This window comes from Siphateles boraxobius, unplaced genomic scaffold (genome assembly GCF_051911475.1).
Source record: "Siphateles boraxobius isolate OS27281-9 unplaced genomic scaffold, OSU_SipBor_1 7, whole genome shotgun sequence".
Taxonomy (NCBI): Eukaryota; Metazoa; Chordata; class Actinopteri; order Cypriniformes; family Leuciscidae; genus Siphateles; species Siphateles boraxobius.
Window position 1 is genome coordinate 12,108,739 of NW_027509197.1, and position 14,328 is coordinate 12,123,066.

At 45.3% G+C, this 14,328-nt stretch overlaps 1 protein-coding gene across 2 annotated transcripts in view; it reads left to right on the forward strand.

The window, feature by feature from the left end:
- The first annotated feature begins 489 nt into the window (after positions 1 to 489).
- The window catches only part of nrp2b (neuropilin 2b), a 79,166-nt gene continuing 65,327 nt past the window's right edge, over positions 490 to 14,328 (forward strand). The window contains exon 1 of one of the 2 annotated variants that reach the window (XM_077216352.1): positions 490 to 1,359. In XM_077216352.1, coding sequence (XP_077072467.1) covers positions 1,290 to 1,359 — 70 coding nt within the window. In that variant the 5' untranslated portion in view covers positions 490 to 1,289. The remainder of the gene's footprint in view (positions 1,360 to 14,328) is intronic. The other variant, XM_077216353.1, reaches the window with a different exon arrangement.

Sequence of the window (14,328 nt, forward strand, 5' to 3'; positions counted from 1 at the left end):
CCTTTTGTCGTTCCCTTGCATAATTGCTATATTTGGGTCAATGATGTGACTCAATGTCTTTTTTTCTTCAGTTTTATTCTAGACCAATTTCATGTTCTGTGTTGGTTATGTCATTTTTACATTCCTGTGGGACTTTGTGGGATGATTAAAAATGTCTAGGTGGTGTAACTGTGCAGAGTAAAATAAAACAAAATGATTACTACTTATATATATATATACTTTTTAAAAAAAAAAAATATATATATATATATATATATATATATATAATTTTTTATTATTATAATAATATATATTATTTTTCCCCAAAAAATATATATATAAATAGCACTAATACAAAGATGGTATTGCTAAGAACGTGTGTTTTAAACCAGAATTTTAAAGGATTTTATTATGTTGGACATCATTATCTGTCAGTAACCAATTGTAAGCAGCATATATACATCGTATACCACCTTGAAGAACCTCTCCAAAACCAGCCTGTGGTTTCGCACAGCCACGAGCGTTTGACGAGCCCGTGTGGCTGTGGGCGCTTGTGTTTCCATCGCTCGCCTTTTTATAGCGTAACTGTGGGACTAGTGGCTGGTCTTTAATCAGAGACTGGAGAGGCGGGCCGAGGTGCTGACTGTAATGCGATAGCTGCGCCCGTCCTTAATGCTATTACATCCACATGCTGCTGCCGCGCAAGACTCAGCGCTCAAACGCAGAGACGCGCAGTGCCAAAGAGACAGCGCGTGGAGTATATCTTTCTCAAGACTTCAGTTACGGACCCGCTGCAAGGAGGACCTCATCAGAGCTGCACTTTCCTGACAGTTTTCCGCTGTGGCCAGTGTTTCCCATGCGAGATAGAGCTTTTGGTGGTGGATTCTGTGGGGACGAGACCGGGAAAAAGCTTCATGTCAGTTGGATTTGAAGGCGATTGAAAGCGCCGCTCACCTTACTCACTCACGCGCTGATGTAACGTTATAGCTCGAGGAAATCAAGCCTAATATGTTTTTGGTCTGAACTCTGGGTTTGAAAGAGAAAGTTATTTAGTTTTAAAGTCAGACGCTTTTCGTTGTTGCTGCTTTTGTTTAGGATATAACTGGAAATGTTAAACGGCCAAGTCTGGGTTGAATTTACGCATTCAGCATTTTGAAACATATCGAGAAAGCAGGCGGCAGAAATTGTTATCAGACACAAGACACAAGTGGATAGCCTACACCATCAGTGGACAAGAACATTTTCAAAGAACATCACAAGAACTTGAGCTTTTCCTCTACACGCACTGGGTGAACGTTCACCCAGAAACGATGGATTTATTCACAAAGCTCTGTGGATCTTTACTTGTTTTGTGTGCGGCATTAGTTTATGGAGAGGAGGGTAAGTTTGTGTTGTTTTGTCATTTGTTTATTTGTTTTTATCTGAATCAGTACCTGTTTCCATTTTATGTTTGTGCTATGTGAAATTGCACAAGGCGCGGGGACCATATTATTGAAATATTTCAATTTTTAAGACATTTCGGTCATATTAAATTGTATAGGTCTGTTATAGTGCCTTACAACTGACAAAAAAAGGCAATTATGCCATATTGAACACTTAGCCTATTATTAAATTATTAATATAGAATTAACTTGTTATTATTATTAAAAAGAAATACAGCATCAAATAAGAATACTAAAATTACATGATCAAAACGACGAGCTTCTCGTATGTTAGAGAAGTATGGTGAAAACTCACCGCGTGTGCTGGCAGTCTCTTGCCCGCTAGAGGCGACGCGCGCTCGGGATGAGCTCCGTCAAACGCCGTGCTTCAAACTGGACTCCACCGCACATTTTCCCAGCACTTCTTTGTGTTTTCTAATTAGCTGTGTAATACAATCTATTTGGGTTTATCAAGGATTCAGGGTATTTCGTCCCCCTCAAAAACACACAAGATAAACTCCGGAGTAGGCTAAATTACGCAGCAGATTCTCTTCACAGCACAAACGAGATCCAAAATCAAACAACCTATCAAATAAACCCTTAAACATACAATAGCCTATATGTATATTTTTTTACCTTATAAAGTCGTAATCCATCAAGTACGGTGTCTCTCTAATCATGGTGTTCCCGTGTCATGGTTACTTAGTCTTGACGACTGTATTTGTGCTACCGCGGGCACATGAGGCACCTCCAGCGACTATCATGAAAAATATTAGCGCAAATACAGAATATAATGATAATGTATATTTTAGTATGTAATATGTATGTTTGCTCATGTGTATACTCGATTAAATTTGTGGTTTTCATATTTTAATTGTCTTTATCTGAAATGTTTTTACACTCCTCGCTTGTGCTCAGGTTTTGCATGCCAACTATCTTGAGAGTTTAATTAACATTCTTGACTGATAAAACTCACTTCAATCACCGATACATTGATAAATCTTTCAAATAAACCGCTGAAATCCTGTAACGGTGACATTATTTTCGCTATTGAGCGAAAATCTGGAATAGGCTGCCAACCTCGAAATTTGGGAATTATTTGAATAAACGTGTGTAAATGATAACTTCGCTTTTACGAAGTCAACCCGGTCTCTTGTTTTTGTCTTGGGTGAAAACTAATGCCAAACGGTTTAAAGGGGATTTTTACTGTTGTAGTATTCTACACCTTTTGCTTTCAATATTAGCCTACGTATTACGCGACCATGACTCAAATATTTATATATTTCTCATGGTTTTTGTAACTCTTTTTTTACAGTCTCTATTGCAAATTCTGCATGTTTCTATAAAAATGTACTATAAATATAACAATATGCAGTGGCCAGCATCCTCACAAAATAGTTACTTTTTTCATTAGATTTACTGAGATCTTAACATGACTAAATTGTGAGTAATTTCTCTGTCGGAACACACGAGATAACGTACTTATAAGAGGATTAGTTCACCCAAAATAAATATTGTGTCATCATTTACTCACCCTCATGTTGTTTCAAACTGTCCTCCTTGGAACACAAAAGGAGATGTTAGGTAGAATATTTCTGACTGACAGTCTCAGTCACCATTCACTTCTATTGCATCTTTACTTGATACAATGAGAGTGAATGGAGACTGGCAAACATGTCCTTTTTTGTTTTATGTTAGAAAGCCTGGAGATGAATAAATTAAGACGGAAGTGTAATTTTTAGGCAAGCTGTTCCTTTGAAGTTTTTGTTTGGTAATTTGTTGCTTCCTTTTTACTCTTTTAAAACATTTTTCCTCCAGTAAAGTTTTTTTTTTTTTTGGACAACCGTTAGCTTTATTTTCCAACCAAATGCTGATGACAGTGCTGCCAGACCCAACAGATCTGCGTTAGGATCTGCACCTGATCCAAGAGAGAGCTCTCCACAGGGGTCCTTCTAAAAGACCAGCTATCTCTCCAACACAACAACAGTGCCTTAATTAGTCCTGTTAAGCTTCAGACGGTCTGAATCAGATGGATGAATGGTTTTGAGAGAGGTAGAATGGCTTAACCATCTACTGCTGGGACAGGAAGCTGAAGTGAGCTGGACTCAGCACACGCTAGACGATGGGGGGCTGAAGCCTCTTGTTCTAGTGCGGACAGAATGTAACAAGACAGAGCGACAGAGCTCTAAGTGTCTCATCACTGCGATTAAATATCAGCTATTCATCAGCAGACGTTCACTCAGTGAAAATGAGAGACCGTATTGACTTCCGCCAGTCAGCCGCTGATATTTTCCAGCTCCTCTCCCGTGGCTGCAGAGCAGATGAGCCGTGTGTGGCGGTAGCATGCGGATGCGTGTGAATCTACATGTTTGAGCCTGAAAGACAGCATGTCCGGATGCTATTCCATATTTTCCTGGTGCGCCTACTGGTACGAGCGCAATGAGCATGTTGTTGGCAAAGCCTTGGCCACCTGCGCCTGGAGGCAACGCTGCGATTGATTACATGCTTATGCAGCTGTGCAGACACACCTGACCACCTGCAGAACCTCAACACACTCCAGAGAAACTACAGCTACTGGGGCAAACTCAACGGGTAGTCGCTTTGAAATCGCGGTTTAGCACACATCAGTATCCTGATAGAGACCGCTGAGTGTCATTCTGAATTTCGGAGGGAATATGAGAGCAATTCTCTTCTGGCGCTGGTTGTTTTCCGTGGCGTACAAAGTGAATGGGATCTCTTTAAAGTTTCAATGGATCCCTGCTAAGCCCATTTGTCATGTTCATTTTTTTGCTGTTCAGTGGCCCCGAGCCGATTTCATTTTCCATGTGCACATCTTTGGTTTTATAGGCGATTGGTTCTGAGGTTCACTTTCGAGTCGTTCATCCAGCTCTTAATGTGAGTCACCTGCCTTAAGTCTGTTAGAGCTTCACTTTGTGTGTGTGTGTGTGTGTGTGTGTGTGTGTGTGTGTGTGTGTGTGTGTGTGTGTGTGTGTGTGTGTGTAGCGTTAGGTTTCGTCCAGCAGCAACTCCTCTGAGCCCTTTAGACTGTTGACACTGATGAAAGGCAGATGTGGACTTCTGGCAACCTCTTTGTGTGTGTTTAGGGTACTCAGTGTACCACAATCCTCTGTTCTCTAACATTGAGTTTGATACCAATGGCACAGAGGAGACCAAGGCGATGCATTCCATGTCTTATCTCTTCAGATTGCTTGTATTCTGATGCCCTTCGCAGAGTATGCCACCTCTGGTGAAACATACTGGTAAAGTTTCTTGATCAGCAACCCAGTGAACCACAGCGTCCAAGCAGTAACACGTGCTTCAGTTTGAGTGGGTATCACATTGGTTTTTGCAATTTATAATCAGTTTGAATTGGTAAACGCACAGGATCTCCACCAACAATGGCCATTATGTAAATCACAGTGGTTTGTTGTCATGTCTGCTCACTGCCCTGTTTTCTTCTCTTTTCCGTCTCGTGTAATGGGTAATATTAGCTCTCCCTCAGCAGAAAATGGGCTTGTAAATCAGCTAAAAGAAGGTCAGATATTTGTATTCGCTCCAGCAAATGCGGCGGCACTCGTTCACTCACTCTCGTGTGGCAGGCACTGGAAAAGTGCTGAAACAGTGCTATCGGGATGAAATTCAAAACAAGCAAGAAACCCATAAATAATGCAGCTCCATTCTCATTCCCCCACCCACCTGCTCAGCACCGTTTACAGTTACTTATGGCCCTAAAGCGAGGGGGCCGGCGGCAGGCCTACCCACCGGCAGCCTCCTCAATCCTGCAGGAAGTGAGACGGGGTGAGACGTCTCATATCTGAAGAGAGGAGAGGAGCGGGGTTGTGCGAACTGACAAAGTGCCGACACCGGAAGCCCTGACAGGATGAGATCTGTGGCTGTTGTTGTGTGTACTCAGCAGAACTCCAAGCTGACTGGGGTTGTGCCGAGTAGTGAGCATTTTGGTGCTGAGTCTTATGTTAAGTGAGGATGGAAGATACTATTGATTTGAGCAACAATCAAAGCTATTGATTGGTTCAGCCAAGATTTCATTTTGTCAATCGAAGGAGCTCTGTTAGTAGATTTAGTTTCTATTGAACAGTGGGACGTACTACTGTAGTGTGGGGCGGAATATCAAGGGCTGAGATTTTTTTGGGCGAGGCCGACACTGTGAGCCCAACTTTGGACAGTTTTTCATTTATTTATCCAACTGTTATAGTTCAAATTACAGTGCGCACAGTAATTTTTTGTTTGTTGCGCTGGCTGGTAAGGCAGCTGTCTTGGACCTATACTGACACCTGGTGGCATGGATGTAGGATTTTTTTAGTTGATGATGCATCTTAGAAATACGCTGTTCATAATTATAAGGGATGTCACACTATCAGGTTTTTACCTACATGATTATCATGGCCAAATGAATTAACGATAACGATATATCGTGAGATCTACAGAAATCTTGAAAAAATAAAAAAGAAGTAATTTGTTTTATTACTTCTCGCTTGTGCATGGATTAACAGTATGTGCCTTCTGGCATCGAGTATGAATTTAACAAATAACATGTGAGAGTTTAACACTGTGTACTTTTCATTTTCTGGTTTATGGTTATCGCCATTATATTGCAAAGAGTGAACACAATAACAATTTTTAATTTTTAAATATCATGATTATCATTAATACCGGTAAAACGCAACACTCTTAGTAGTTATAGTTAATTGTGTATTTAAAAATTATTTTAAAATGTCTCATAACCAAGGGTGACATTGGTGGTGGTGGAAGCATGGTGGTCATGTGATCTCAACATGTCTGCCCCACGAGGCGACCTGTTCCATGTAAAATTAAAAAGCTTTTATTAGCTTTTATTATAAATCTAATGCAAGCAGACATCATTTTAAACATAAGTGCTGTTCATTTCTTTATGTGTAAAGCTTTTTGATGAGCAGAGCACTTTTTAAAAGGTATGTGAAAAACCAACAAACTTTTCTATGTTTTCAGCGTAAATAATGTTTCCATTCCCCAAGACACCACCTTCATATGTATTTGTTGCACAGCAAATGTAAATCATCCACAAGAATGGCAAACATAACCAAAGTCACACACACTGGGTGTTGACTTCGGCCCAGTCGCCAGGGCTGCGTACTGCTGGGATAGCATGTGGCAGAGACTGTAGATGGATAGACTATTTTAGCAGTACAGACACTATAATTCATGAGGCCACCACACATAGCAACACAACACTACTGCAGTATTTGTCGCTTTCCCTGCTTGGAGTGGAAATGAATCTCTGCACTGTCAGACCGGTTCTGTTGAGGTCCATTGCTTAGGGAGGAAGAAACCCTTCTAATGAGGCCCGTCAGCCTGTCGACCCTCCTCTTCTTTCTGCAAAGAACACACATACACAGACGAATCGACCCGGAACATATGAGAAACTGATGATGCTGGGATTGTTCTACTGCCGCCCACAAGAAGTGTGTTTGGTGCAAAACTACATATTTCCAAATTCAACTAGTCAGTGGGTTGCCTGAACGACTAGTTGGTTTGTTTCAGATTCGGATGGGATGCATTTACATAAAGACACATTGTTGTGTTGGAAACAGCTGGACAGAGCTCAACAGAACAGGAACAGAACACAGGGTTTTGATCTATTTTTAACTTGACATGCTGACTTAAAAATGCAGTGTGTATGATGGGACACTCAGAAACAGCATGAGATCCGACACAACGACGAAGACGGCCATCTGCATGTGTGTGCATGTGGCGGTGATGCTTTTGTAGGGATTTATTTAAAGACTTCCAGAGATGTAAACTGTTTAACAGCTAAAGCACAGCATGGTAGTTACAGTTAAAAATCTAAAACTATTACAAAAAAATCGGTAAAACTATACGTTTGGGAATTCTGTTGTTAGAGAATTAGTTGAGAAGTCGACCATTGTGACCAATCTCTAATATATAACAGTATATGCAGTATATACAAGTAATATTTTTAATGTTTGGTGGTACATAACTTGATTTATTTTTGTTTCCTGAAGTCTTGTTTTCGGTTGCCAGTACAGACCTTCACACACCTTAGTTGTTGTCATAGCTTTCCAAAATGTCACCACTTAAAATTCTGTTGTGTTGCGATCACCTGATGTCATCGCCCTATTCAATATTCGACGAGGGACCATGTTAGAGCAGAGGTGAGTGGCCTGCTGAGTTTAAGAATTAGGATGCATTTAGTCAGGTTTAGTTGCAGTGTGCTTTGAATGCAGTGTAAATCTGGAAGGTATGAAGAGGTCGCATCCCACCACATCCATCTTGTTTTCCAACGGTGAGAAAGTCGGTGACTGAGTGTGAGAGATCAAGCGTGCAATACAGATGAGGTTTAATTGTTCGCAGAAAGTGCTGTGGAAACCAGCCACAGACCTCAAACTGTCAATCAGAGCTCTCACTTCCTCTGTACTCCTTCCCAGCGTCCCCACTGGGCCACTATGTGTGACGCTAGAACATCAGCTCCGTGCATGCCGGTTGCGGCGTATTTGTTGTGAATTTCAAGTAACGGCAGCAGAGTGCATGCCGTATGTTCCTCCTTGCTCGGTGACTGCTGGTGCACTGCAACCGCTGAGCAGGACCACATGAAATCGCCACCACAGATTCCCACTGAATAGAATGGTTGTTTTTTGCCTGAGTTTCGAGTGACTCACCGTGACTGGTTAAACTACTACTGATTGTCGTACCCTCTTTTGGAATCTTTATATTTAAGAGTTTTAAGACTTACCTTCTTCTGTTGAACCCAGAGAAACCATATTTTGAAGAATGTTTCAAATGCTTTTGTCCGTATAATGAAAGTCAATGGGTCCAAAACATCACTGGACCCCACTGGCTTGCATTGTGTGGACAAAAGCATTTGAAACATTTTTCAAAATATCCTGAAGCAAGTTCTTGAAGCCATCTTGAATCATTCAGTGCCTCCGCACCTTAAAACATTCATACACCGCCTCTCCTCGAACATGTGTGTTCGGTGCATGCTGACAATCGTACCACTCTAGCAGAGGTTAAACAGCTGTGCCTCAATACTACGATCAGAGCAATAATGAATGAGAGCCATATCAATTATTTGAGCTGTGGGAGCCGAGGGCTTGTTCGGGAAGAGAATGGTAAACACAGGCAGGGGAGAGAGCGAATGAGTGCACTATCTATGCGCTTTCTACACAGAAAGACGACTTTGTGGCTGATCACTACACTCCTCACAGCATTGGGTTGACCTTTAACCTTATGCAGACACACTTCCTGTCACTGAATAGTTTGTCCTGTGTGACAGACTGATTGTAATTCTGAAGATACTACTGAAGATTGTATCCTAATGTTTGCAGATTGCTTGTCAGTGATACAGTTGACAACTGGGACAGACACAACAGATTCTTTGATTTACCAGTTTGTGTTTATTCGTATTATACATCAGAATACAGAAACAAAGGCTTTTAGTTAGTAAGTCATGACTGCTTTGCTTATTGAATAGCAGAGTTCAGCCATTTCCTTTGTGTCAATTAAAATCATTAGTGTCATATTGACCCGTGTACTTAATCACTTCAATAACTTGAGAAATGACCATTGAGTAGCATCCAAATTAACTTGTTTTAAGTCCAAAATATGATTTAATAGGATTCAGTGAATATAGATACACTGAAAACGTCTCGGTTACGTATGTAACCCTGGTTCCCTGATAGGGAACGAGACGCTGCGTCAAACGCTGCGGGAACGCCCCTGCGTTGTGCGTCATGAAGCACGTATGGAATCAGCCCAATGGAGAGATGAAACGTCATAGGCGGGTGACGTCATCGACCAGGAAACTATAAAGCACCCCAAAAACACAAGCGCATTAGCTTCTGATAGGCTTGAAGGAAGCGCTAACGGGAGTGCCGGGAGTATGGCGGAGCGACGCAGCGTCTCGTTCCCTATCAGGGAACCAGGGTTACATACGTAACCGAGACGTTCCCTTTCAAGGGAACTTCGAGCTGCGTCAAACGCTGCGGGAACGCGAATACCCACGTCGCCATAGGACCAAATGACCGTCATGTGAGACTAGCGCACAGAGGACGAGAGCACCTGTGCCCCAGGGGTAGAGCTTAAGTCTAGGTCATAGAACTTAATAAAAGTATGCGGTGAAGACCATCCAGCCGCATCACAAACATCACTCAGGGAAACCCCCGACAAAAGAGCTTTAGAAGCAGCCATACTCCTGGTAGAGTGAGCTCGGACAACCAAAGGTGAAGGCTGGCCAGCCGACTCATAAGCAAGTGAGATAGCCTCAACCACCCACTTGCTCATTCTCTGTTTAGACGCCGGACACCCTTTCCTGGGTGGCCCGAAACATACAAAAAGTTGTTCTGATTTCCTCCACAGGGCAGCTCTGTGGACATAAGCGTCTAATGCCCTAACAGGGCAGAGTGAATTAAGTTTCTCCTGGTCCGATGACATAAATGGAGGAGGACAGAAAGCCTGCAGAACCGTAGGTCTAACAATATTAGTAGGAACCTTAGGAACGTAACCTGGTCTAGGATGCAGAAAAGCTTTAACCATGCCAGGTGCAAATTCCAGGCACGAGGGTGAAACCGACAGAGCCTGCAAATCTCCGATTCTTTTTAGTGAAGAGATAGCAAGCAAAAAGATAGTCTTAAAAGTGAGAAACTTCTCGGGAACTTCTTCGATAGGTTCAAAAGGAGCTAGGGAAAGACCTTCTAATACAATGGCCAGATCCCAAGTCGGCACCCTCGTACGAACTGCTGGCCTCAGCCTCAAAGTGCCACGGAGGAAACGAGTTATAAGCGGGTGTCTCCCAAGAGAAACTCCACTGAAAGGGACGTGGTAAGCAGCTAGTGCCGCCACATACACCTTTAGTGTGGAGGGGGATAACCCTGTGGAGAAGCGCTCCTGCAGGAAATCCAGCACTGCACCCACTGGGCAGTTAACTGGGTCCTGCAGGTGTTCTCCACACCAAGAAGTGAAAAGTTTCCACTTCAAGGCATAAAGCTTCCTCGTGGATGGAGCTCTGGAGTTAAGAATGGTCTCAACAACCTCGGTTGAGAGACCGGAGTCTATGAGCTGGGCCCCCTCAGAGGCCAAGCCCACAGTTTCCACAATTCTGGGCGGGGGTGAAGTATCGTGCCCCCCGCCTGGGAGAGTAGATCCCTCCTGACCGGGAGCTCCAAAGGAGAACCGTCCAGGAGAGAAATCAGGTCCGCAAACCATACTCGGGCCGGCCAGAACGGGGCTACTAGTAGTAGACTGACCCCGTCCCGGCGGACCCTCTCCAGAACTCCTGGTAACAGAGCAATCGGGGGAAAGGCGTACAGACGTGACCTCGGCCACGGCTGCACCATAGCATCCAACCCCAGGGGGGCTGGAAGAGTGATGGAGAACCACCGATGACAATGAGTGGTCTCCTTGGAAGCGAATAGGTCCACCTCGGCGCGACCGAAACTCAACCAAAGGAGCTCCACCACCTCGGGGTGGAGTCTCCATTCCCCTGGCCTCGGCCCCTGCCTCGACAGGGAGTCTGCTACCACATTCAAATACCCAGGGAGATACATTGCTCTCAGAGATAGTAGCTTCCCTTGGGACCACAGGAGGATCTGACGGGCCAACTTGTAAAGCCGGCGAGACCGCAGGCCCCCCTGATGATTTATATAAGAGACCACCGACGTGTTGTCTGATTGAACTAACACATGATGGCCTCTCAGGTCTGTTAGGAAGTGTTTCAGAGCCTGAAACACAGCCAACATCTCTAGACAATTTATGTGCCACGAAAGATGATGATCCTGCCACAGACCTTGGGCTGGGCGACCACTCATGACCGCCCCCCACCCTGTGAGGGAAGCATCCGTCGTTAGCGTTATGCGACGACAAAGAGCCCCCAGCACAGGACCTTTGGATAGGAACCAAGTTTCTCTCCACATGACCAGAGCACGAAGGCAGCGCCGCGTGACTTTGAACGTGCGGAGCGGATTTCCCCTCGGGGAGAATCCCTTGGTCCTGAGCCACCACTGTAGCGGTCTCATGTACAACAGGCCGCAAGGTATAACGTTGGACGCTGCTGCCATCAGACCCAACAGTCTCTGAAACTGCTTGACAGTGAGTAGCTGGCCTAGCTTCACTTGTTTCACAGCTGAGAGAATCGAAGCGATGCGGGTCGGAGAGAGTCGCGCCCGCATCGATACCGAATCCCAAACGACACCCAGAAAAGTGGTCTTCTGGGAAGGAGATAATACACTTTTCTTTGCGTTCAGCCTCAACCCCAACTTTCTGATATGAGCGAGGACGACATCTCGATGCCGAACCGCCATCTGCTCGGTCTGAGCTAAAATCAACCAATCGTCGATGTAATTGAGAATACGAATGCCCTGAAGCCTCAGAGGCACTAGTGCTGCATCCATGCATTTCGTGAAAGTGCGGGGAGATAAAGCTAGGCCAAACGGAAGAACCCTGTACTGGTACGCCTCGCCCCCGAAGGCGAACCTCAGGAACTTCCTGTGTTGTGGAAGGATGGACACATGGAAGTATGCGTCCTTCAGATCTATCGTGACAAACCAGTCCTCGGACCTGATTTGAGACACGATCTGCTTGATAGTGAGCATCTTGAATTTTAGCTTCCCTACCGAGCGATTCAATATGCGCAGGTCTAAAATTGGACGCAACCCCCCATCCTTCTTTGTAACGATGAAATATCGGCTGTAATAACCTGACTCCAAACTGGGAGGAGGAACCCGTTCTATAGCCTCTTTTTGAAGGAGCGTTTTCACCTCTTGTTCCAATACCAGAGCCTGCTCGGGGCCCACCACTGTGTGCAGAACCCCTCTGAATTTTGGTGGACGACACCTGAACTGGATAGCATAACCCTTTTCTACTGTCTGCAGGACCCAATGAGATATTTTTGGAAGGCTTTTCCACTCTGCCAGAAATTCTACTAAGGGTACCAGCCTCTCGAGACTGGCCTCTGGTGTAACTTGAGCAGCAGACGCAGCGCCCTGTAACGGCGCACCGGCAGGGAACAACTGGTCTGACCGCTCTGAGACCCTCCTCAGAGGGAGCGAGCGTCCCTCGGGAAAGCGCTCGCTGGGATCGTCTGTGCCCCGGCATAAAGGCGGGGTTGGCAGAACGAGCCCCTGAGGGCACCGAGGAGGAATGGGCACCGTAAAAAGAGGTGAACACCTTTCCGCCTCGGTGGGGACCACCCTCAGCATCCTGAACGGCTTGGCGTCAGGACTTCTTCTTAGCCGAAGCCTTCTTAGCCAATATAACTGTCCTCAGATCAGTTCTACTGGGAGAAGGCTTCGGCTGAGAGTGTCGCGGCTGAGCCCACTGTCCAGCAGGGGGAGCACGAGACGCGACACTCTGCCTCTGCTGCGCTCTATGTGATGAGCTCGAAGACGGCCGGGGCTGCTCCCGCCCAGCAGCCCCAGGGACATGAACTTTAAGGGGAAGAAACTTTTTAAAAGCTGCAGTTTGTTTCTTTTCTTCTTGGAATTTATCGATAACTGAATTCACAGCATCACCAAACAACCCCATGGGAGAAAGAGGAGCATCTAAAAGAAAAGCTTTTTCTCTCTCTTTAATATTAGTCTGATTTAACCACAAATGTCTTTCTGCGGCCACCAGAGCTGCCATAGAACGACCCATTAATTTGGCCGATTCTCTGGTGGCACGCAGGGATAAATCAGCAGCCTGACGCAGTTCGCGAACTACGTCAGTACTGACCTCCTCACTCTCACTCATGTCCCTTAGCAGATCAGCCTGGTATGCCTGCAAGATTGACATAGTATGCAGACATGACGCAGCCTGACCTGCTGCCGAATATGCTTTACCCACCAAAGCCGAAGTGTTTCTTAAAGGCTTGGTGGGTAATGCCGGTGCCTTAAAAGATGATGCTGCTTCGGGGGAGAGATGGCTCGCAAGCGTCTCTTCCACACGAGGCAACGCACCATAACCATGAGCCTTGGCTCCCATAATATTAGCGTATGTTGAAGTCTGGGGACTAAACACTCTATATGACACCGGTTTTCTCCATGATTTCGACACCTCGGTGTGGAGATCATGGAAAAACGGCAGGCACCGGCGTGGAGGCTGCACACGTGACGGCAAAAATCTCTCATCCAACTTTGATTTAGAAACAGACTCCTGTCTAGTCACTGGCCATTCAATATTAAGTTTTTCAACAGCTCTTGTTAACACCTCCATAAGCTCATCACTCTCAGGAGTGTGGGGTGGCGAATCCTCCACATCTCCCTCAACACTAACAACATCAAGTTCCTCAGAACTGGATAGCATTGGTGCCTCAGCCCGAGCGGAAGAAACCGCCGGGACTGAGGCACTGGATCTCACAGGTGAAGGGAGAGATAAGGCAGAGCCCGTCTCAAACCCCGCTGTGAGATCCATCTGCGATCCCCACGATAAGCGCCGCCGCTCTGCCTCGGCAGAAGCGGGACCCGAACCGCGGGGAGCGCGCACCGAACCGCTCTCCTCAAAGAGCGACCGGCGGGAGCGGAGCGTCCTTAACGGCAAACGCTCGCAATGCTCACAGTCTGCTCCCTCGAGAGCAAACTGGGCATGCTGAACTCCCAAACAAACAACACAAAGATCATGTGTATCCCCGCTCGTTAAATAACGCGAGCAGGGAGGAACACACTTTCTAAACTGCTGTTCGTCCGCCATAATCTCTCAATATATATATATATAGGGATAAATTGTTTGTGTGGTGCAGGGTATGTAAGACAGACAATATCACACAGGGACAGATTCACATGTAGCGCGACTGAAAGCACAGAAGCTAATGCGCTTGTGTTTTTGGGGTGCTTTATAGTTTCCTGGTCGATGACGTCACCCGCCTATGACGTTTCATCTCTCCATTGGGCTGATTCCATACGTGCTTCATGACGCACAACGCAGGGGCGTTCCCGCAGCG